Source organism: Pongo abelii, chromosome 9 (assembly GCF_028885655.2).
Source record: "Pongo abelii isolate AG06213 chromosome 9, NHGRI_mPonAbe1-v2.0_pri, whole genome shotgun sequence".
In the NCBI taxonomy this organism is placed as follows: Eukaryota; Metazoa; Chordata; class Mammalia; order Primates; family Hominidae; genus Pongo; species Pongo abelii.
The window spans coordinates 98,157,051-98,180,017 of NC_071994.2; the positions used below are offsets into that span (position 1 = coordinate 98,157,051).

The following is a 22,967-nucleotide window of genomic DNA, read 5'->3' on the forward strand; positions in this document are numbered from 1 at the left end:
AGTTATCTTGGTGTATGAGGGAAAAGTGGAGTTTTAAATCAGGCTTCCATATTCAGCATCTACCAGCTTGACTATAGTATTATAAAATCAAAAGGCTTTAGGTTATTCCAATGGAACAGAATGACAGGATGGTTTTCAGATTTTTCAAAACACAACGATAAAATACAAGTCACTTACTCAGCTTAGAGGAATCAGGGAAATATATTAAATGCATTTGATTTATAGAGATTTACAAAACAAATTATAAGCATTTAGCCTTATGGAAACCAGTACTTCTTTACGCACTGAGTCAGAAATAAGAAGAACTCATGTTCTCATTTAAATTGAGAAAGTACCTTTCACACAGCCTCCCAGGATCACAACTGTGTAAATTCAAGTATATTTGATTTTACTCTGAATTACATTAAACTTCCGTTTTAATAAAACTTAAAAGAACAGAAGTCTTTATTCCTAGTTTTAAAAGGAGCAGTCACATTTTCATTTTTACCTGGAATAGAATGAACAGATCTGATCTGTACAGTAAATGCACGAAGACATCATTTCTGCTTTATTTTGTCAATCCCCAAGTCTATAAGCAGAAAACTACAAGACTGTGCTTTAATGTACACAGGTAAACTTAAAACCTACTGTAATCAGAATTAAAACCATTCTTATGCTCATTTAAGTAAACAGTTCACACACGTCTTGATGTCAGGACCTCTTCATAGTCTTAAAAATTATTGACCCCTCTGCTTCTGGGCAAGGAATGGTTTGCTGGTGTGGACATCTGTGTCTATGTGAAAAGTAGTGGTCATGTGGCTCAGATTTGTGCTACCCAGCAGTATGTCTCCAAATCCCTGGTAGCCTATTGCTGGAAATACATAAATGAGGCGTCCAAGAAGCAGATCAAAGACATCCTCATCCAGTACGACTGGATCCTGCTGATAGCTGACCCCCTTGCTGCAAATTCAAAAAGTTAGGAGGCACTGCAGTTATATAAGAATGTGTCCTTATATTTTAGAAATATATACTAAAGTATACAGCAGGTAGAAGAAAATGAGTTTTGAGATTTAATTATTTCAGCAGCAATAATAGCAACACAGGATTGATGAAGTTAAGAGTGATAAAACCTTCCCAATATTAAATTTGGTCATGGGTTTATGAAGCTTCATTACACTATTTTTTCTGCTTTTGCGTTGCTTGAAATTTTTATAATTTTTTAAGTGACTAGCAGGTACCTGAGATAAATAGGCATTTAAATAAATGACAATTATTACAACAAAGTTTTTGTAATTTATAATACAAGTTAATGAAAAATAAATGTTATTAATAAACCTAAGATTGAAATTAAACACTGTAACTTTTAAAAAGAAGAATTATTAATTCATTTGATTATTTTTTTAAACCTCTGTTATGTACTGAATGTTCCTGTCCCCCCCTCAAAATTCTTATGTTGAAATCCTAGCCCCCAATGTGACGGTATTAGGAGGTGGGGCCGTTGGAAGGTAATTAGGTCATAAGAGTAGAATCTTCATGAATGGGATTAGTGCCCTTTATAAAAGAGACCCCAAGAGCACCCTGGCCCTCTTCTGCCCTGTTGAGGACACAGTGCAAAGATAGCTGTCTATGAACTAGGAAGCAGACATTCATTAGACACAATTTGCTGGCACCCTGATCTAGGACTTCTCAGCTTGTGGAACTGTGAGAAATAAATATTCATTGTTTCTGCCACCCAATCTTTGGTTTTTGTTATAGCAGCCTGCATGGACTAAGACAAGCTCATTTGCTGGAAAGTCTTGAACTAAGTACTTGAAAATACAAAGATAAATGAAGCACAAGTGCTGACTTCAAGGAAATGCCAGGTAAATAAGTATGGATGCACAATTACAATGTATGTTAGGAGCTATAATGGGAGTAACCAAAACAGGAAAGCCTCACTCTGCCTGCAAGGGTATGGACTAAAACAGCCTTCCAGATGAGATAAATCTTGGGAAGGAGTAGAAATTTGTTAGGATACCTAGAAAAGGATAGTTAAGTCTATGTGGATACAACAATACCAGGAAAAAGAAATATAAAATACAAAGACATGACACATCGAGGGAACTATGTTGTTCCACATGATTCCTGAAACTTTCTCAGGGAATAAGGCTAGAGACATAGGCAAGAGTCACATCATGAATGTCAGAGTAAAGAGCTTTGATATTATATAAACAATGGGCAATAGTAAAATAATTATATTTGTCTTTTAAGAAAATATTTCTGACATCCATTAGAAAGTAGAGTGGGGTGGTGGAGGCTGGGGGAAATACGAGCTATTAGTAGGCTACTATATTATGTAGGAAAGAGAAGATTTGGGTTAATTAAGTAGTATGGATTAAAGAAAAGGAATTATATTGACAGCTAGTTAGCAGACTAAATAGAATTGAGTGACTAATGGAATATCAGGGTAAAACAGTGAGAAAAGTCTAGGGTTCCTCACAGAATTCTGAATTAGATGACTGGATGGATGAATAATGGTGACACTAACTGATATAAAAGAAATCCACACAATAAGGCAGCTTAGATTTAGGCTGATACTAGCAATCCAGGGATTATGCTTATAAGACAGTAATGTGGAAGGATATGGGTTTCAAGGAGATGAAAGCACTGTCAAGAATCAAGTGTTTCATTATTTTAATTTGCATTTAAAGACCCAAACTTTTATTATACATTACACTCTAATATTTAGTAACAACTTTATACTAGGTTATCTCACCACCTGTTCACAAACTTCTCAGTGAGTCTAATTTGCTTTCCATTTCTACTACTACTACCTCAGTTTAGCCTATCATTTTATCCTTAGCTTATTGAGGGGGTGGAGTTAGGGGAAGGACAGTAGAGGAAGAAAGGCAAGATCTCCAACATTCTGGCCCCTAACCTAACTTTTCAACTTTTGTTTTCCAAGTGTTCCCTTATATGAACACTTCATTTCACATAAGCCTCAACACAGTTCCTAAATTCCGTATACTGACTCATTCAAACCCACAGCGAGTTTTCCCGTCTTCCAGATTCCCATTTATATGATGCCTGGTATCATTTTGTGAAAGAGAAGATAAACCTCTTTTATATAAAAGTGGTTTATCTTCTCTTTCACTAATTTAATTATAAAAGAAGTGTTCTATCTTAATGACTAATTCAAATCAGATGCCCAATAAACGCTGATTGATAACATACTATTTCTATATATTACTCTGACTATTATACATTTAATGATATTAGAAACTATTTTTGAACAATAACCACCTTAAAATGTTTTTTGGCATCCTGGATTTATGCCAGTCCTAAAATACACACACACACACACACACACACACACTCTTATAATTTAATAGAGTTACTTCACAACATCCAAAGTTTCTCAGTTCCTGTTTTGGCAAGAAAATTCTCAGAGTGCAGTTTTTGATAGAAAGAAAAAGCTATAATTATGCTATAATTAAGATCTGTGAAAGTAATTATCTTCTAATAATCACAAAGACTTCCTTTAATTTGTCATTCTCCTGATATCTCCTCCCATTTTCCAGATTAGTTTGCATACAGATGCTATTCAGGCCCTTTTCTGTTCTTTAGCTTTCTTTTTTAAGTAACTTAACTAAGGATAACAGGATTTGTTATCCTTAGCCTGTACTTAAGGTTTCAGTGTTAGTGTACTAAATCAATAGTTTTTCAGTTAACTCAAAATAAACATTCATATCACCTAAACATTACTATTTTTTTTTTTTTTAGATGGAATCTTGCTCTGTTGCCCAGGCTGAAGTACAGTGGCATGATCTCAGCTCACTGTAACCTCCACCTCCCAGGTTCAAGCGTTTCTTCTGCCTCAGCCTCCCAAGTAGCTGGGACTACAGAGGCATTTTTTTGGTATTTCTAGTAGAGATGGGGTTTCACCATCTTGGCCAGGCTAGTCTCGAACTCCTGACCTTGTGATCCACCCACCTCAGCCTCCCAAAGTTTTGGGATTACAGGCATGAGCCACCGCGCCCGGCCAACATTACTACTTTTTAAGCACTGAAAGGACATCAGTGAACACCAGAGGCCTGCACTAGGCATTCTAAGTTTAAAACACTTTCAAATCAATCAACCAACCAATCAGTATGTACCAACTAAATTCATTGTTAAGCAGCTTATGTAATAGCTCTTTTAAGAATGGAAAGTATAAAAACTGCCTAAAGGGGTTTACAAACTACTTGGTAAAATTAGATACAGACACCCAAAGAGTAATAAACAATGTAATACATAACTGAATGCTAGAGGTAAGGTGATACGACGAAAAAGGTACTAAAACCTGAGTTATTTTCCCTTCTTAGCACTGAAAGGATCAGTGCTTTGATCATTTTTCAAGGAATTAATTTTCGCATTTAAAAAATGAGAGACATTCCATGGGGCCTTTTTGCATTAACATTATATGGTTATACAGAATGCTGTGAAAGATTCTAAATGCTGGTAGAAAGTTTTCAGAAAGAAAATAAGCTAAATGCTTTAAAATTACTTTCCCATTATTTTGCTAGTTTAAAAAATGTTTTCTTATTTTAAAAATAATTTTACTTAACCTAGTAATAAATTGACTGATACCTTCTGGATTTTTGGTAAAATGTTATAAAACCAAGATTAGAAAAAGGTCTATTATAGATATATATCATATAATATCATATAATTTACATAATTTAATAGCAGAAGAACTGTAATTTTAAATATGTCTAAAATTCTCTTCAATGTTCTATACTATATATTTTTTTTGTTTGTTTTGTTTTGTTTTGTAGAGACTGGGTTTCATCATGTTGCCCAGGCTGGTCTCAAACTCAAGAGTTCAAGTAATCCACCTGCCTGGGCCTCCCAAAGTGCTGGGATTATAGGTGTGAGCCACCACGCCCAGCCAATTTATGTTCTTCATAAATGATCCAGTGAACAAAGCATACCATATTCTAAAAAAAAAGAAATAATAATAATCTATTTATTGTCAGGATTTATGGTATTCAATGATTTTCTTCTTTCCTTAGTTTTTTTAAAAAAAAATGAATCAAGGGATTATGTTAAGGTATTTTATGTAAATGGTGAGAGTAGTCTTTTAAATAATCTTTATATGATTAATAACCTTTATAATCTAGTAGTATGAATAACTTTTGAAAGTCCTCACAAAATAACGTATGGACTTGTCCTCGCATATTTTTATTTAAAAAATATATTAAATAATTTTAGCTCCAGCATGAAGTATTACTGGGCCTGTATATATTAGTGAGGTTTAACTTTACGTAACTGTTTTATAGAGAGTTCATATAATCATGATAGGACTTCAAATACAGCTGTTCCTTCCCAAGAATGTAATCTCCAAAAAATACATTTTTTTCTCCTAAAAGAAGAGCTGCATGATCATCAGTGTGCCAAATGTGTTTATAACTATCAGAGCATATGGGTTGGCTGGTAGGTAGTAATTCCTCACTTAAATGGCTACCATTGACTTTCTTCACAGAATTGAAAAAAACTACTTTAAATTTCATATGGAACCAAAAAAAGCCCACATAGCCAAGACAATCCTAAGCAAAAAGAGCAAAACTGGAGGCATCACGCTACCTGGCTTCAAACTATACTACAAGGCTACAGTAACCAAAACAGCATGGCACTGGTACTAAGATATATAGACCAATAGAACAGAACAGAGGCCTCAGAAATAACGCCACACTTCTACAACCATCTGATCTTTGACAAACCTGACAAAAACAAGCAATTAAGAAAGGATTCCCTATTTAATAAATGGTGTTGGGAAAACTGGCTAGCCATATGCAGAAAACTGAAACTGGACCCCTTCCTTATACCTTATACAAAAATTAATTCAAGGTAGATTAAGGACTTAAACATAAGACCTAAAACCATAAAAACCCTGGAAGAAAAGCTAGGCAATATCATTCAGGACATAGGCATGGGCAAAGACTTCATGACTAAAACACCAAAAGCAATGGCAACAAAAGCCAAAATAGACAAATGGGATCTAATTAAACTAAAGAGCTTCTGCACAGCAAAAGAAACTATCATCAGAATGAATAGGCAATCTACCTGTAACATTATCATGCTGCTTGTCCCTTGGAGAAAATTCATGGTACAAGGTAAAATAAACTTTTGAATTCCTAAAAAAAAAAAAAGAATGAATAGGCAATCTACAGAATGGGAGAAAATTTTTGCAATCTATCCATCTGACAAAGGGCTAATATCCAGAATCTACAAGGAACTTAAACAAATGTACAAGAAAAAAACAACCTCATCAAAAAGTGGGCAAAGGATATGAACAGACACTTCTCAAAAGAAGACATTCATGTGGTCAACAACCATACGAAAAAAAGCTCATCATCACTGGTCATTACAGAAATGCAAATCAAAAACACAATGAGATACCACCTAACCCCAGTTAGAATGGTGATCATTAAAAAGTCAGGAAACAACAGATGCTGGAAAGGATGTGGAGAAAATAGGAATGCTTTACACTGTTGGTGGGAGTGTAAATTAGTTCAACTACTGTGGAAGACTGTGTGGCGATTCCTCAAGGATCTAGAACCAGAAATACCATTTGACCCAGCAATCCCATTAGTGGGTATATACCCAAAGGATTATAAATCATTCTCCTCTAAAGACACATGCACATGTATGTTTATTGCAGCACTATTCACAATAGCAAAGACTTGGAACCAACCCAAATGCCTATCAATGATAGACTGGATAAAGAAAATGTGGCACATATATACCATGGAATACTATGCAGCCATAAAAAAGGATGTTTGGCCAGGTGTGGTGGCTCACACCTGTAATCCCAGCACTTTGGGAGGCCAAGGCGGGTGGATCTCCTGAGGTTAGAAGTTTGAGACCAGCCTGGCTAACATGGCAAAACCCCATCTCTACTAAAAATATAAAAATCAGCCAGGTGTGGTGGTGTGCACCTGTAGTCCCAGCTACTCTGGAGGCTGAGGCAGAAGAATTTCTTGATCCCAGGAGGTGTAGGTTGCAGTGAGCCAAGATCACGCCATTGCACTCCAACCTGGGCAATAAGTGCGAAACTCCACCTCAAAAAAAAAAAAAAAAAAAAGAAGGATGAGTTCATGCCCTTTGCAGGGACATGGATGAAGCTGGAAACCATCATTCTCAGCAAACTAATACAGAAACAGAAAACCAAACACCGCATGTTCTTGCTCATAAGTGGGAGTTGAACAATGAGAACACATGGACACAGGGAGGGGAATATCATACACCGGAGCCTGTTGTGGGGTAGGGGGTTAGGGGAGGGATAGCATTAGGAGAAATACCTAATGTAGATGATAGGCTGATGGGTGCAGCAAACCACCATGACACATGTATACCTATGTAACAAACCTGCACGTTCTTCTTGCACATGTATCCCAGAACTTAAAGTATAGTTAAAATATATATGTATATGGCACTCTACCTTGAAAAAGAAAATTGCTTATGGAAGTGGTTACTGCAAGGCCTACAGCCTGTAAGTTATGAAGCAGCAGCAGAAGGATGATCTGAAATAAGACGTAACAATGTAACACCAGATATGAATGGATGGAGCTCATAACACACTGGTGAACTAAGGGGGAGGGTAGATGTTTGAAGTATGTATCCTAATACACAAAACTCACTGATATGCTCAAATCATTCCCTAATACATCAATTAAAACAAATTTGCATTAAGTGTTATAGCAGAACTGTGAGCATTTTGCATTCTACCACTATATCACTTAAGCATAGCTCTTATTAAAACAGAAAGGAAGACTAAAGAAACTTATTATTCCAATATACTAGATTCAAGACTCTTTAATAAACAGTTTGTATTTTTAAAAAGTTAATTTGACAAAGTTCACAGGCAAGATAAAGGGAATGAGAAAAACCCAAACTTGGTAAATCTGCTTTTAATTAGGACATAGAGTTCATTATAAATAATACTCTATAAACATACTTCTTTATATCAAAGGTTTGGCCAGACTAAAAAAAAGGAAAAAACAAAAGCAGCTAGTTTACAATTACACTTGCATTATGTGAAAAATTCAGAGAAAAAGATACCCGGTTTTATCAAGAGAAATGATAAGATGCTCTGACACAATTATAGTGGAAAAGAATAATAAATATCCCAGATAATCATTAATTCCTTCCTGGTGCATAGAAAAGTATGTGTTAAAACAATAATGACAAACCAAGTTTGCAAATTCTAAAGTTGTAATCAAGTAAACCAGCAAAATTTCTATTGACCAAAAGGTTTTTATACATTTTTAAGAAACATAGATAGTTAAAATTACTCACAGAAAAACTGGTCTTTAGAAATGATGATCAGTAGACCATTCCCTCCAAACAGTAGCAAAATCCAAATTATCTTAATATTCAATCTGCTTTTAAGGGCTCTTAAAGAGGAAACCAAATCTCTTACCTCTCTCTATAAAGACTATGTCAATCAGCTCTCAATCATGACATGCAAATGTATTTACCTATATCAGAGTTTGTGGACAAATAAATGGAAATAGAATCATCAGGGGACCTGGATTAAAAACTTTGGCAATTAATAATAAAAATGTAAAGGTAGTTCATTTCTGAGTTAGAAATGGGGTAAAACATCACATTTCTATATGCTTTCTTTTTATTTCCGGACATCAAGAATTTCTATAATATCTGGGTTGAAGGAAAGCAAACAGAAGAAAACAGTCAGGGGAATGGTTGTTAATAGTTTTAAACAAGTTACCTTGTGTACCTAATAATCTCATCTATGAAATGAGGATAACAGCATATACCTCCCTCATAGGGTAAGTATGGTATAAGGCCTAAAATTGAGGTCCAATATTATATGATCCCTTGACATCTGGTAAAATTGGGAGGACCTTAAATGTTAATTGCAAGTTCCCCTCCCCTCCCCACCTTGCTCATGGGCATAAGGTCCCCTGGTCAAACAGCTCACCTTCTCAAATGAACCAGGTGTAATTCCCACTTATTCCTAGGTGGCAGATTTCAGTTCACTGCCAGTTCATGCAATTATGTAAACAAGCCAACCATAGCTTCATGTAGAAACTTGGGGCATCTCACCCTCTTTGTTCTAGAAAGCCTGTCTCTCACTGCCCCTCGTTGTTCATTCTCTTCCAGAATACAACTTCTAAGTGCACTGCACGGTGTGCAGTGTCCTTTTTCCCTGGACTGTGAGTATATGTGACTAATAAACCACTGTTGATCTCATCTGTCCAGTGTTAGGTATTATATGTTCAGCCACCCCCATGACCCAAGAGTGGCAGTCCCTCCCACAGCAGTGGGTGAATAGAAGGCTATTAAAATAGGCAGTGAGAATATTATATGAATGTAAAGCTCTTAAGAGTGTGACATTATCTATACAACTATAAAAGGCTCACGCCTGTAATCCCAGCACTTTGGGAGGCCAAGGCGGGTGGGTCACGAGGTCAGGAGTTTGAGACCAGCCTGGCCAATATGGTGAAACCCCATCTCTACCAAAAAAAAAAAAAATACAAAAATTAGCTGGGCCTCCCAGGAGGCTGAGGCAGGAGAATCGCTTGAACCCGGGAGGCGGAGGTTGCAGTGAGCCGAGATCACGCCACTGCACTCCAGCCTGGGTGACAGATCAAAACTCCATCTCAAAAAAAAAAAAAAAGTAACTGCCATTATTAGAGTTATGCAATACTGAGTTCCTAAGTATAACACAACTAGACAACATGTTTAGAAATTGTCTTACAAGCTAAAGAAAAGATTTACAGAATAGGCTGGGTTTAGAAAACTATGAATTGGCTCAAAGTAGGTCCTTAATTCGATATTTTGTTCAACAAATGACCCATCATATTAGAAATGGAAAATAAAATTGGAAAGTAAAGCCACTTAAGTAAAAAACACCTGTTTATAAAATAACTGGTTATAGATACTCTATAATGTTATCTATAAACACATTTTGCATTTTTGAGAATTAAAATATATATTTTAAAAAATCATGAAAAATAGACAGTCCACTGAAACCACATACCTAAGCCTTAAACATAAGAACAAGTATTTAATATTTAACTACCCTTCTTTTCCATATAGTAATGTATTAAATTAATTGAAACATTATCCATGCTTTCACAAGTGAAGATACATAATAATCTATTAACCTCTACAAAAAGTCAAAAGGTATAGTTTTCCATTTTTAGCTATCTTTAAAGTTATTTAGAAAACATCTTTCTCTCTAACCACACAGTAAGCTCTCTAAAACCTAGGACAGACTCCATACACCTTTTTTGAGTCTTCAAAAATCCTAGTATACATATTAATTAAATAATTCTAAAATTACATTATTTTATAAAGTAGCCATCTTTTTCTATTTCAGTTCCTAATAGATAATATCTCTAGATTAACATACAGTGCTCACATTATATATTTAAGTTCCTGAAATTTATACAGTAAGTTTTATTATCTACCATATGGTATAAAAGTAGAGCAATACAATTGCAGCTATCTCTTGAATTCATAATTAAGGAAAAGAACTAATATTCTGATGAAATATTAATAAGCACATCAGATTCCTAAAGAGAATGATTGATATGACAACATAAAGGAATATGCTATAGATAGGCACAGTACCTTCATTCATTTCCAGATTGTATTTATCTATGTCTACACATGTGAGTCCTCATTAGCCTCCTACACACACATTATTATTCCCTTGGTGATTTACCCATAGCTACTTTGGATATCTATTAAACCTGTGAACATCTGTCTTTATCTCAATGCATCTTTAATTTGCCATCTCATTTGAATCTGCTCTCTGTACTATCCATCACTTAAATTATCTATTCTTCTCTATTATTTCAAAACAGTAATAGCTTTTTAAATTTTTATAAAATATGTGTTTATTGTTAAAAACAAAGGACAATGAAGAGAAGTAGATGGTAAAAATAATCTCCTGTAACCCCACCACCCAGAAATTAATACTGTTAATTTTGGATTCCTTCCTTCTGTATTTATCTTTTTTTAAATGAAAACAAAAATCTTCATATTCCTAAAAAATAAAAAACTTGGTTTTTTCCAATCAGTGGACAGACATATTATGGACATATATGGACAGACATATTATGGATGTCTGTCCACTTCTATACATAGATCAGTTGCCCGGTATTCCACTGTATTTATGTCACATAATTTGTTTAACCAATTCCCTCATTAACAGTAACCTCAGAGTATTAAGCATTTACTGATGATATTTTAAAGATGAGAGCTGATTCAATTGAAAATGACCCCTATACTGAGATAAGATTTAGTCAAGGGGCAAACAACTATAGAAAGGAAAAAGACAAAGTAAGATTACCGATGACAATGTGGTCTTATTCTCTAGCTTCTAATATACAGCACTGTCACTGACCTTTACTGAAAGCTAGGTGAACAAGCAGCTAGAATCAAAGGGCTCTGCCTTTAAGTAAGTGTGGATGCAAACAGGAACAAGGGAGGCAGGCTGCCAGTGGAGTCTTTTAAATAGGATAAGTGATCTGTAGACCCCAAATCGTAGGAGTTGGCTGAAAAAAAACTGGCATAATTTGTTAAACTTTTATTTTTAATCTTGTTATTGCTTCCACTGTTCCATGAGATAGTTCTGTTTAAATGTAATTATGAATGACCCATAATTTAGTCAGTATTTTTATTCTTTATGAGAGTAAAATTACAACCAGAGCTAGGCAACTCTTTTTTTCTCAGGCATGGACCCAATCCTATATCTAAGCTTCTCAAGTTCTCTATCAATCTGAAGATAATAATTATCATCCATTAATTCAGAGAAGGAATTCAGTAATATTTCAAAATACTCAATTAAAAAGTCCTATGTAAAAAAGAAAAAAGAAAAAAAGATAAAGTTCTGCTACCTTAACCAGTCATGCAATAACTGACAGGAAATATTCTCATACCTTACTTTTGCCATACTGCTATTTTAGACCATGAAAATGCTTTTTAAATTTTCTTTTTTCATGAGATTCAAAGTCAAAAGCTGACTGTCCATTGCCATGGAGACAGTTCTATTTAAGGTACTATATTAGCCCTTTCTTCACAGAAGGATAGAAAAATGGTCACTAGAAAAGCATCACCTACCATGATTTAGAATTAAGTAATCACATATGCTTCTGGGGCAGCCCATGCATAAGGAACTTCAGAATTAAAGTGGGGTAATTTAATACAGCCTGCTATTCACATAAGTAACATCAATACAGGTTAAACTGTAGTACTAACTTAGAGGTAATATGAGGAAAACACCCATTACCTCAAAGTTAGATGCAACCAAAGAACAAAATAAAATTACTTATAGTTACTGTCCTAGATAGAACTGCAACTAACTGAGACAATCTTTGCTTTTCAAAGAGCAATCTTTTATATACCTATGGTCCATATATAATACACATGCCATGGGTTTCTTTTGTTTTAATTTGTAGGCCGCCTGTCTCCAAATGGAGACTTTCTGACACTCCATTTTTAATTGAAGAGTAAGCTACTATAGGTGAAAGAGAACATCCATAATTTATATATATATATATGTATTTAATATTGTCCAAGAGCTTCAAAAGAATTTTTAAAAAACAACATATCAATCCCAAATCTGTCATCAGGACAAATGTTATCATTTCTTCTTTGATTAAAAAACGTTCTTTTCTTTATGAAAGCTTAAAATATCAATCTTCCTTGAAATAAAAATAATCTAAGATGGAAAGACCTACCAGAGTCTACCAATGTTAGTGCCAAAACGCTTATTTTTATGTAAGCAAGCACGTCCAAGAGATATTTTCACTTGATTTCAGTCGTAAACAAGCTTTCAAAACCCAATTCCTTTTTCCCTAAGCTAAAGTTCAGAATGTAGCAACAATAAAATAAGACATATTTTTCTTACAGTGAGAGCATATTATATCTGAAGGTCTCAAATCTGCATTTTTAAAAATAGGCAAAAGGAATCTTCCTGATTCTAGCACTGGCACTGCCAATATCATCTATCTCAAACAACTGATAATGCATGTTGAAACTGAAGTAGATGTAAACAATTTTCATTTGTGGAAGCATTTGGTTAATTATACTAGACTGGTGGTACTAAATTCTTAAGAGTATTAGAATCACCTGGAAGGCTTGTTACACTACAGACGGTTGGGTCCCATCCCCAGAATTTCAAAAGATTCAGCAGGTCTAGGGGTGGGGGGTGGGGTAGTAATCTAACAAACTCCCAGTTGATACTGATGCTGCTGGTTCTAGAACCACACTGCAGAACCATCGTCCTAGACATTAAACAAACTGATTCGCCTACGGAATTGTTATTCTTTGCTGGTTAATATTTCAACCTTTCTCAAAATTAAACATTTTAAATAAAACAATAGCTTCGGTCTGGGGGAGGGGAAGTAGGAACAGTCAATCACAGCAATTTGGGAAAGATATTAATTCAATGAAGACCGAGTTAATTCCTAAAAATTGTTATCTAGTTTGGTGAACTGCTGAATTACAATGACATTCAGGAAAATAAATACCTGACATGTAGTAAACGGTCTGTGTCCCCTGTGAATTCAACTGGCCTTGACAAACAAATATCTATCATAAAATAATGAACTTAGTATTTGAACGTGAATTTTTCCTAGAAATAATTGTAAACCAATTATGTGTCACATATGCTCTAGAAAAGGTATGTATCAAGTTTCTGTGAATCCAATCTAGCTTTTCCACTGATTTATGTCTTCATTTTAGAAATCCTTTATCTTAAATAGATTGATATACAATAGACAGCACACTGCATTTTAGTTTCTAAGTGCTCTACACTTTCTGTCAAATAGTTGATGATCCATAAACAATAAAATGTGTTAAGATGACCATAAAGGTAGAATAAAAAGAAATGGCCTTTTATAGTAACAATGGACTCCTCTTTGACAGTCATGTAATGTATACCTATCACTGAAAAGGCAATGGACAGGTTAGGACTGCTAGAGGACATATTACTTCATTTTTGTGACATCACAGCACTTTTTATGAATGATAACATAGTAGTTTATTAAATGCAAAATTTACTAAATATACACTGTCACAATGAGTTCAAATTTTAGTAGCACTCTAAAATGAAAAATGAAATGCTTCAGCACATTGATGGCAACATCCTAGGTAATTTCTTATTCAGTGTTTTTAAAAATCCAATTGTTTCTATAAATAATCTACATCTAACTACAAATGGAATTATCATTGAGGTACTTATTATCAATTCATTCCATTTTCCATTGTGACAAATATGTTCTCCACAACAGCTCTAATAAAAATCTAATCATTAGTAAAGGAAGTAAGATAAAATCACATAGATATTAGCAATAATTAGTAAAGGAGGCAAGATAAAAAAAGACAAACGACACAGATGTCTTGTAGTTTAAAAGTTTAACATCAATTAAGAGTAAAATACTGGCCAGGCACAGTGGCTCACACCTGGTAATCCCAGTACTTTGGGGGGCTGAGGCAGGTGGATTACGAGGCCAGGAGTTCGAGACCAGCCTGACCAATATGGTGAAACCCTGTCTCTACTAAAACTACAAAAACTAGCTGGGTGTGGTGGTGTATGCCTGTACTCCCAGCTACTCAGGAGGCTGAGGCAGGAGAATCGCTTGAACCCTGGAGGCGGGGGTTGCAGTGAGCCACGATCATGCCACCGCACTCCAGCCTGGACAACAGAGCAAGACTCTGTCTCAAAAAAAAAAAAAAAAAAGTAAAATATTTTCCACTACTTTATGCTTATACATCATGTGAATTTGTTTTTTAAAACCACATGTGTTTAGACTAGTGATTACTTCACAAGATAAAAGACAGATAAGAAAGGTCACCCATATCAATGTACGCATTTTGTGCATTTAATTCTCCCATATGTAATCATAAAACTGCACAACCGTAACAAGAGTTAGTCAGGGGACTCCCTGTCAAATCTAATTTGAAGCATACATTATTAAACTGCTTAACTGTCGGCCACTGTGGCTCATGCCAGTAATCCCAGCACTTTGGGAGGCCAAGGTGGGTGGATCACTTGAGGTCAGGAGTTCAAGACCAGCCTGGCCAACAGGGTGAAACCCCTGTCTCTACTAAAAATACAAAAATTAGCCGGGCATGGTGGTGGGCACCTGTAATCCCAGCTACTTGGGAAGCTGAGGCAGGAGAATTGCTTGAACCCGGGAGGTGGAGGTTGCAGTGAGCTGAGATGGCGTTGCTGCACTCCAGCCTGGGCGACAAGAGCCAGACTCCGTCGAAAAAAAAAAAAAAAGCTTAATTGTCAATCCTCATTTCAAAGGAAGAATTCTGACTGAATAGGGCTTGAATCTTGCACACTGCACTAGTTACGTCATGGCTTGATCTGGGTATCATTAGATCCCAACCATGGAACGCATCACATACTGATGCTTTCACAAATGTGCAACCCAGATAATGGTGCCATATTAATTACATTGATTAAATGCTCAGTGTGCAATTTTAAAAGCTTATCCCTATAAAAAGTATTCTGAATGACTTGATTTTCAATTTTTTAATTACTGACATCCACCACTTCTCATCAGAGGAAGGGTTTGTTTCTGCTGAATAATCTTCCTCTCACAACACTCTCCAACAACAACACTCACATATTCCTGCATCAGGTACCACCTTTGCCCCCTCTGGAGTGAGTGTACGTTCATTTATTACATGACACATTTCTTGAGCACCACTATGCTAATGTTGGTTGGGGAAGGTAGGTAGAGAATTAGGATTTTAAGACAACAAGACAATTAGTTCAAAGCTTTACAATTACTTACTATAGAAGAACTACTGTGCTTATGTGTATGGCCCGTAAGCCCAAAATATTATTACCCAGCCCTTTACAGAAAGTTTACCAAATCCTACTCTTGACTGTAGTGTCAACTGGGAGGCATAACCTTGAAGATCTCTATAAGACCCAGGCATATGTTGCAAGTCATCACGCTACGTAGGTAAAAACTCTGATGTTCTCATTCTAAGTTTGTTCAGTGCCTAACAGGTGAGAGCACTTAATGTTTCCTAAATAAATAAATTAATTAAAGATATTCATATAGTATTCAGTGATTTATAAATGTTAATAGCCTTAACATTTCTTGCCTAAGAATCTGAAGGCCAGTAAAAGGTAATAGCATTTGACATACAATTCTGATAAGCATAAAATAGCAATCTGTACAATTTTACAAAAAAACCTGTTTCTACATTCCCATCTACCTAAACATATATTTATCCTCTTTTTTTTTTTTTTTTTTTTTTTTTGAGACAGCGTCTCGCTCTGTCGCCCGGGCTGGAGTGCAATGGCGCGATCTCAGCTCACTGCAAGCTCCGCCTCCCAGGTTCGCGCCATTCTCCTGACTTGGCCTCCCGAGTAGCTGGGACTACAGGCGCCTGCCACCACGCCCACTAATTTTTTGCATTTTGTTTCGCAGAGATGGGGTTTCACCGTGTTAGCCAGGATGGTCTCGTTCTCCCGACCTCGTGATCCGCCCGCCTCGGCCTCCCAAAGTGCTGGGATTACAGGCGTGAGCCACTGCTCCCGGCCATATTTACCCTCATTTTTAAGAGCACCAAATACTAAATAGGTTTCTTGTATAATCAAAAGAATACTTACTAGTTTATGCACATTTTGAGTGTTCAATAATGCACTTTGCCTAAAGAATATTAGAAACTAGAGCTTTAGTTATTTTTAATAGCTACACAATATAAAAATTAATCTCATGAGATTATATACATCATACTCTATTAAAACAATAAAACTACAACACAAATAGATATTCCACACCCCAACTGAGAATTCACTAATTTCAAGTAACATACAAAACAGTTTTGATAAAATAATTTGAACATTACATGGAATTTAGTGCTAAGGTATCTTACTTTAGCTTAAATGCCATTTATTTTTATTAGTTTTAAGTTTTTTTTTTCTTTACTGGAGTACATTTGCTGGACTGACTTGTTTTACTTTACTAATTTACACCAAAAAATTAAGATATACATATTAAATGTCTAATTTTATATCAAAGAGGAACTTTCTGGGTAGGTAAAATATTATTTCTTTTTCATCTGTGTTACCTTAAAGACAAAAATAAATAATAACAAATATGCCACCCCACTTAAAATTCACCATGCTGGGCCCAAACCTTGGTCAACACAAAGTGAACAAGGATAAGCCAGCTTGATATTGGCCATCAGTTGTCCCAACACCCTGCTTATTATTACCCAACTTTATCTCTTTCTTCATTTCAACTCCTAGCTAAATATTGGATGGAACTTCATTAACAGTTTTCCTATTAGACACAGCACAACTGACAAGCACATCCTTGGAGTAAACATATTGAAAAATATTTTTTTTTTTTGCCAAAATCATTACCTTTTTAATGTTTAGTAAACAAGTTAGGAAAGACAGTCTCTAGAGAAGCAGTTACTTGAATTTCAGGATATATGTTCCTCTGGAAACAATGTTATACCCAGTGGTTAGGTTTCTAGGCTAATTAACAAATGCCTGAACATACCTGTAATATTAACAGTACTCTGGAACTTAACCACATATCTTACTGTGTTTCTATGGAAAACTCTCAGAATCAGAGTTCTAACTTAAAATAAATAGCAGAACCACATCTCACCATAAATCCCTCTCCCCAGCACAAACCCTTTCTAAGACTGGAAACCCTTCTAGAGATGTAGATTCTGTAGACTATAGGGGATGTAGGTAGGGGAATGATAACAGCCCAACGGTTTCTTTGCTTCCTTTAATCAAAATTTTTGTCTCAACATATAATGAAAGCCAAATGAGTGGTGGAAATGAGCATTCATGTTATTATTTATCTTCATAAATAATAGTTTTACTGAAAAAAATTTACCAAAAAGTGAGAATATTTCTTAGAGGTCCAATTCGCAAGACACATACTTAAAATGTTTCCAGATAATATCTTTTGTCACAGACACTACAGCAGTATTAAATGATTCAATGTTATTGAACTAATTAATGACTGGTTGGCAGGAGGAGGAGGGCAAAGTATGCTGGTAAGTTAGGAAAAAAAAATCCTGAGGTTAAGAAAGGATGGTCACATAATTAGGATTTACACAGATAGAAGAGATAACTATATAGGTTAAAACTGTTCAATAAGAACTTTAATGTGTTTCTCAATAGATTTAATCTTATAAAATGATTTTTTGCATTTCTAATGTAAAAATAAGATACAATACATATGAATTTGAAATCACTCCTATAAACTCTTGAATAATCACATCCTATTAAGTTTCATTAGTTTTACATTTTATAACAGCCTTTCACACAAAGAAAAACATGAAATATAAGACAAGGCAGTGTTTATACCTGCACAAAGAGCCAGGCTTTGGAGTTCAACCTGGTTGCAAATCCTAAGTCTGTCACTTACTGGTACTATAACCTTTAAGAAGTTAAGAATGCCCTGTGAGCCCTAGTTTCTTTATCCATAAACTGTGAGTAATAATTCATCGCAGGTTAATTGTGATGCTTGAATGCGATAACATATGTAGAGTTTAAATGCTTAGCACATAAGTAGTATTCAGTAGAAGCTATTGTCATTATAGATATTATAAAATGTGTTTTGAAAGTAAGAGTCACAGCCGGGCTGGGTGGCTCGTGCCTTTAATCCTAGCACTTTGGGAGGCCAAGGCAGGCAGATCACTTGAGGTCAGGAGTTCGAAGCCAGCGTGGCCAACATGGTGAAATCCCGTCTCTACAAAAAATACAAAAAATTAGCCGGGCATGGTGGTGGGTGCTTGTAATCCCAGCTACTTAGGAGGCTGAGGCAGGAGAATCTCTTGAACCCAGGAGGCGGAGATTTCAGCAAGCCAAGATGGCGCCACTGCACTCCAGCCTGGGTGACAGAGTGAGACTCCAACAAAAAAAGGAAGTAAGAGTCACAGTCTCAGATAATTACAATGATCTTCTACAAAACCCAGCTTTAGCTACCCATGAGGTAAATATGATCTTTCTAATATTCAGGATATATATTGATAACTGAAAAGACATTTCATTTCTTCAACTGACTAGTTCCATCTTTTCAGTATAGGAAGATATAAAAATAAAATATGTATCTAAAAAGAAGAACATATCCTTCCACTACAAGTAGCTATTAATTAGCAGAGAATAGAAAGAAAATAAGTCTTACTAAAATACATATTTTATACTTGTTAAGAAGTCTCTGGTGGTGCAAGAAATAATACGGCCCTAAGTCAGCCATTTTAATTTTTGGTCATATTTATTCACATATGATATTTTCAATACATTCTTTGTAAAACATAAGGTTAAATGCCTGTCATACCTTATTAGAAGTTTTGGGCAGCATAGTGCAAGATATTTCAACCAGCCTAAATAGGAATAAAATATCTCATAATATTCGTGTGTACCTCAAGGGGCGTCAATATACTGGCTCATAGACCAATAAATGACTCACTTCTGCGTGGATCTAAAAAGTAAAGGCTAGTTATGGGGTAGTCTGGGCCTATGAACAATTCTATTTCACATTTACCAAGGGAGTGCCTGCTGGCCAAGGGGTTCATAGCTGGTTTGGGAGACTTTCAAAGTAAAGGGCTTGTGGGGAAGTGGAAGACTGAAAGGCTAAGCCAGAATTCTAGAGTCAAACTGGAACCCTAGGCTCACCTAGAATCTTGGAAGTTTGAAGGTATACCCTTAACTACTCAAAAACAGCCATCCCTTATAAAACACTAACAGATTCCAAGAAGTGGAGCATGTGTCCATTTAAAAGCAATGGCCACTTTATATTTCTGAGAAGGACCAGCAGCTAAGGCTGGTGTCTTGACCCTATCTCTTTGTGGGACATTCTTGCTCCCTATTAGAATTTCCTTCAAAAGTGATGATATTTAATTGAAAGATTTTCATGGCCACAAGGATAATGAAATGCTTGAAAGCAAAAACAAAGAAACAAAGAAGTCCAGGCACCAATGCACTAAAAGATTATTTTCTCAAATAATCTTTGCTATTGCACTTCTGAAAGTGTTTCTTATAAAGAGAACAAAATAAAGCCATAGAAGAACAGACATATTTTGGAAAATAAGAAAAGTTTTCATATTATTGGCTATATTGTATTGTATCTAATATAAATATACTACTGACATTTTTAAAATAAATGTCTTTAAATCAAAATCCTATTTTGCTAACAATAAACTCTCCATTAACTAGATCCCAAATAAGAGGCAACCTAGTAGGAGAAAGGTTTATGTAATTGTTAATTTTAATTCAGTATGCTAAGTGCAATAAATGCAGTGCAACTGCATATCATGGCAGTCCAGAGGATAGAAGGAGAAGGAAGAGTTGGAAGATTAGAAAAGGCTTTTTGGAAATGTCATTAGACTTTTGAAGAACAGTCTTTCTTCAGATTTTTGAAAGACAAATAGGAATTCTATATGGTAACTACAGGTTTAGATTATATAGGATATATATTTTAAATTGTTTAAATCACACAGGTTTAAGGAAACTGTTATGGGGACACATGACTAAACGTTTTGACTTGTTAGCGTATTTACTTTATACAGTGAATTCCACTTCCTCCCCGCCATCTCTACTGCTATCACAGTGATGTCTAAGGGACAAGGACAAGTTAGATACAGCTAGTCACTTATAGGTCTCAGCAGATCTAATCAGACAGAGTAAATAGACCCTTATGCTTATGCCTTCAAGACCACACTGAATGCAGGTAGTTGCTGGCTGTCATAGCTTTTGTGTATAGTGTACCACAACTCCCCCCCGACCCCCGCAAACCCATCACACACACACAATAGAAAGTCCACTATACCTTTGTGGATTTATTTAGGAACTCCCACATTCAGAGCTATCCCATCTCCTGTTTACAGCAGTGGTTTTGTTTTCCTTTGTCTTAATCTTAACAATGCTTGTTATCAGTACTCTGCATTAATAGTTCTGTCTCTTCTCTCTCTTTTCTTGTTCCTTCTGCTGCTGCTTCTCCCACACTTCTCAGCTTTCAAGCCAAACAGACTAATCTTGCTACTCAGGGTCTTTCTTTCCCTTGCAGCCAAGAACCAATCAATTAGGTATAATGGACATAATTTTTGGATTTGACCTTTCTTCAGCTGTTGCACAGTACTAAAGGAGAATATTCCTTCAAAGTGAAGGAACTTTGTTTTTTTCCCTCCCTGGTTTATATCAGAAAAATGATGCTCATGAAAATTAGGGAAAGATCATTTCTAGTTAGCCAGTTACTGTGGTAGTAGAGAAGCTTCTAGGATGTCACTGAAAAGGCGGTAGGCAGCATCTGCAAGTGATACACACACCAAACAGAGGTAACTGAGTTGACTTTATCAATATTTTCTGTCAGTGGTATTAAGCTTTTTATTTTCCCCATAGAATTACACCATATACTGGCATCAGTAGTAACTCTGGCTCAGTAGTTCGTAAATGTCTTGGTCCTGGAACCCCTTCAGACTCTTAAAAATTATTGAGGACCCCAAAGAGCCTTTGTTTATATGTGGGTTATAACTGCCCATATTTACTGTATTAGAAATTAAACCCGAGAAAACTTTGAAATGTTTAAAATTCATTTAAAATAGTAATAAAATCTATTACATATTAATATAAATCACATATTTTTAGGAATAATTGTATTTTCCAAAACATAAAAAGTGAGAAGAGTGACATTTACATTTTGCAAATCTCTTTAATGTCTATTTAATACAAGACAGCTGAATTTTCCCCAATCTGTTGTGATGTGTTTTGATTGAACTATGTGTGAAAAATCAAACCTGACATAGCTATATAGTTGGAAAAAGAAGATAAGTGTGAATATTTTTCTTTGATACCACACTAAAACTCAACAAGTATAGCTTCTTAAAGGTTAATTGCAATGTGGTATCTGAAATCATATCCATGACCTCAACTGTTTATATCATATTAAAATCCACTTGTACATTTTGCGGTTTAAATGGATTTTACCCATATATGATTTTGATAAACACTTCCTCAAAAATAAGCAAAATGATCCTGAAAACTAGAGGAAAACAACTGACAATAATCATTGTCAGTGATTAAAAGAATGGTCAGATCCAAAGATTACCTTGTCCATTATGCTCTAATTGGCTGCTCTTGGCTGAAAAGGAAAGAAAGAACCCAATTAATAATGTCTTTCTCTGTTGGTCATTTGAAAAATATTGGCTCAATGAGTTATGTAAATCTTTCAAATACTGACAAATTTTATTATAGATTATCAAAAAATTACATCCACTAATATCATACTTGATCTCAAGGGGACAGCCTTTAAGAACCAGGAAGCTTTAAGGCTACTGGTGACAGATACATATTTTCAAAAATTCTAATTTTTCCCTGAAAGCTTGAATTTTATCACTGGCAGCAAATAGTGTCAATTGGTTTCCTTGAATTTTCAGGGTTATATTACTCATTTATAAGATAATGTTTATCAAATACCCAGGTCTGAGTAACCAAAGTTTGTCTGACAGGTGTTATTTCAAGTAAAAATGGGGTTACATGAAAAAAGTGGCTAGTTCAGCTTGCAACTAAAACAACTGCACAAGTTTTCTCCTTGAGCCAACCAGTTTGCTATGCAATGGATGCACTTTATACACTTTCCATTTTGTCATATGGGGTATTAAAAAGATGCACACAAAAAGGTCAAGCTTTAACAAAATTTAAATTTTCACTGCTTCTTCAAGGACATTCAGTGATATTGAAATTGTTTCCCCGTTGTTCAATGTGCAGTGGTAAAGAATACAGTGATAACTGTTTGGTGTCACTAACCTGATTAATACTAAGGGGCTAGCATAGTTTTACCCCCACTGCTTTTGCTCTCAGTGAAGAAGGCAAATAAAGTCTTTGTATAATTATGAACACAGTTTTGACCTCTCAGGCCTTCTGAAAGGGTTTTGGACCCACAGGGATCCAAGCACCATACTTTGAGAACTGCTGCTTTATCTTATTAAGGAAT

At 35.4% G+C, this 22,967-nt stretch overlaps 1 protein-coding gene and 1 long non-coding RNA gene across 3 annotated transcripts in view; one reads left to right on the plus strand and one right to left on the minus strand.

The window, feature by feature from the left end:
* SESN3 (sestrin 3) overlaps positions 1-22,967 on the minus strand; it is a 66,286-nt gene that overhangs the window by 37,440 nt on the left and 5,879 nt on the right. The window contains exon 2 of one of the 2 annotated variants that reach the window (XM_054524957.2): positions 22,083-22,115. The exons of the other annotated variant lie outside the window; for it this stretch is intronic. Coding sequence (XP_054380932.1) covers positions 22,083-22,091 — 9 coding nt within the window. The 5' untranslated portion in view covers positions 22,092-22,115. The remainder of the gene's footprint in view (positions 1-22,082; positions 22,116-22,967) is intronic. 2 annotated transcript variants of the gene reach the window in all.
* On the plus strand, positions 1,365-13,523 carry LOC129048740 (uncharacterized). The gene is made up of 2 exons (XR_010135524.1): positions 1,365-1,841; positions 3,742-13,523. It is a non-coding gene; the product is annotated as an uncharacterized LOC129048740 (long non-coding RNA).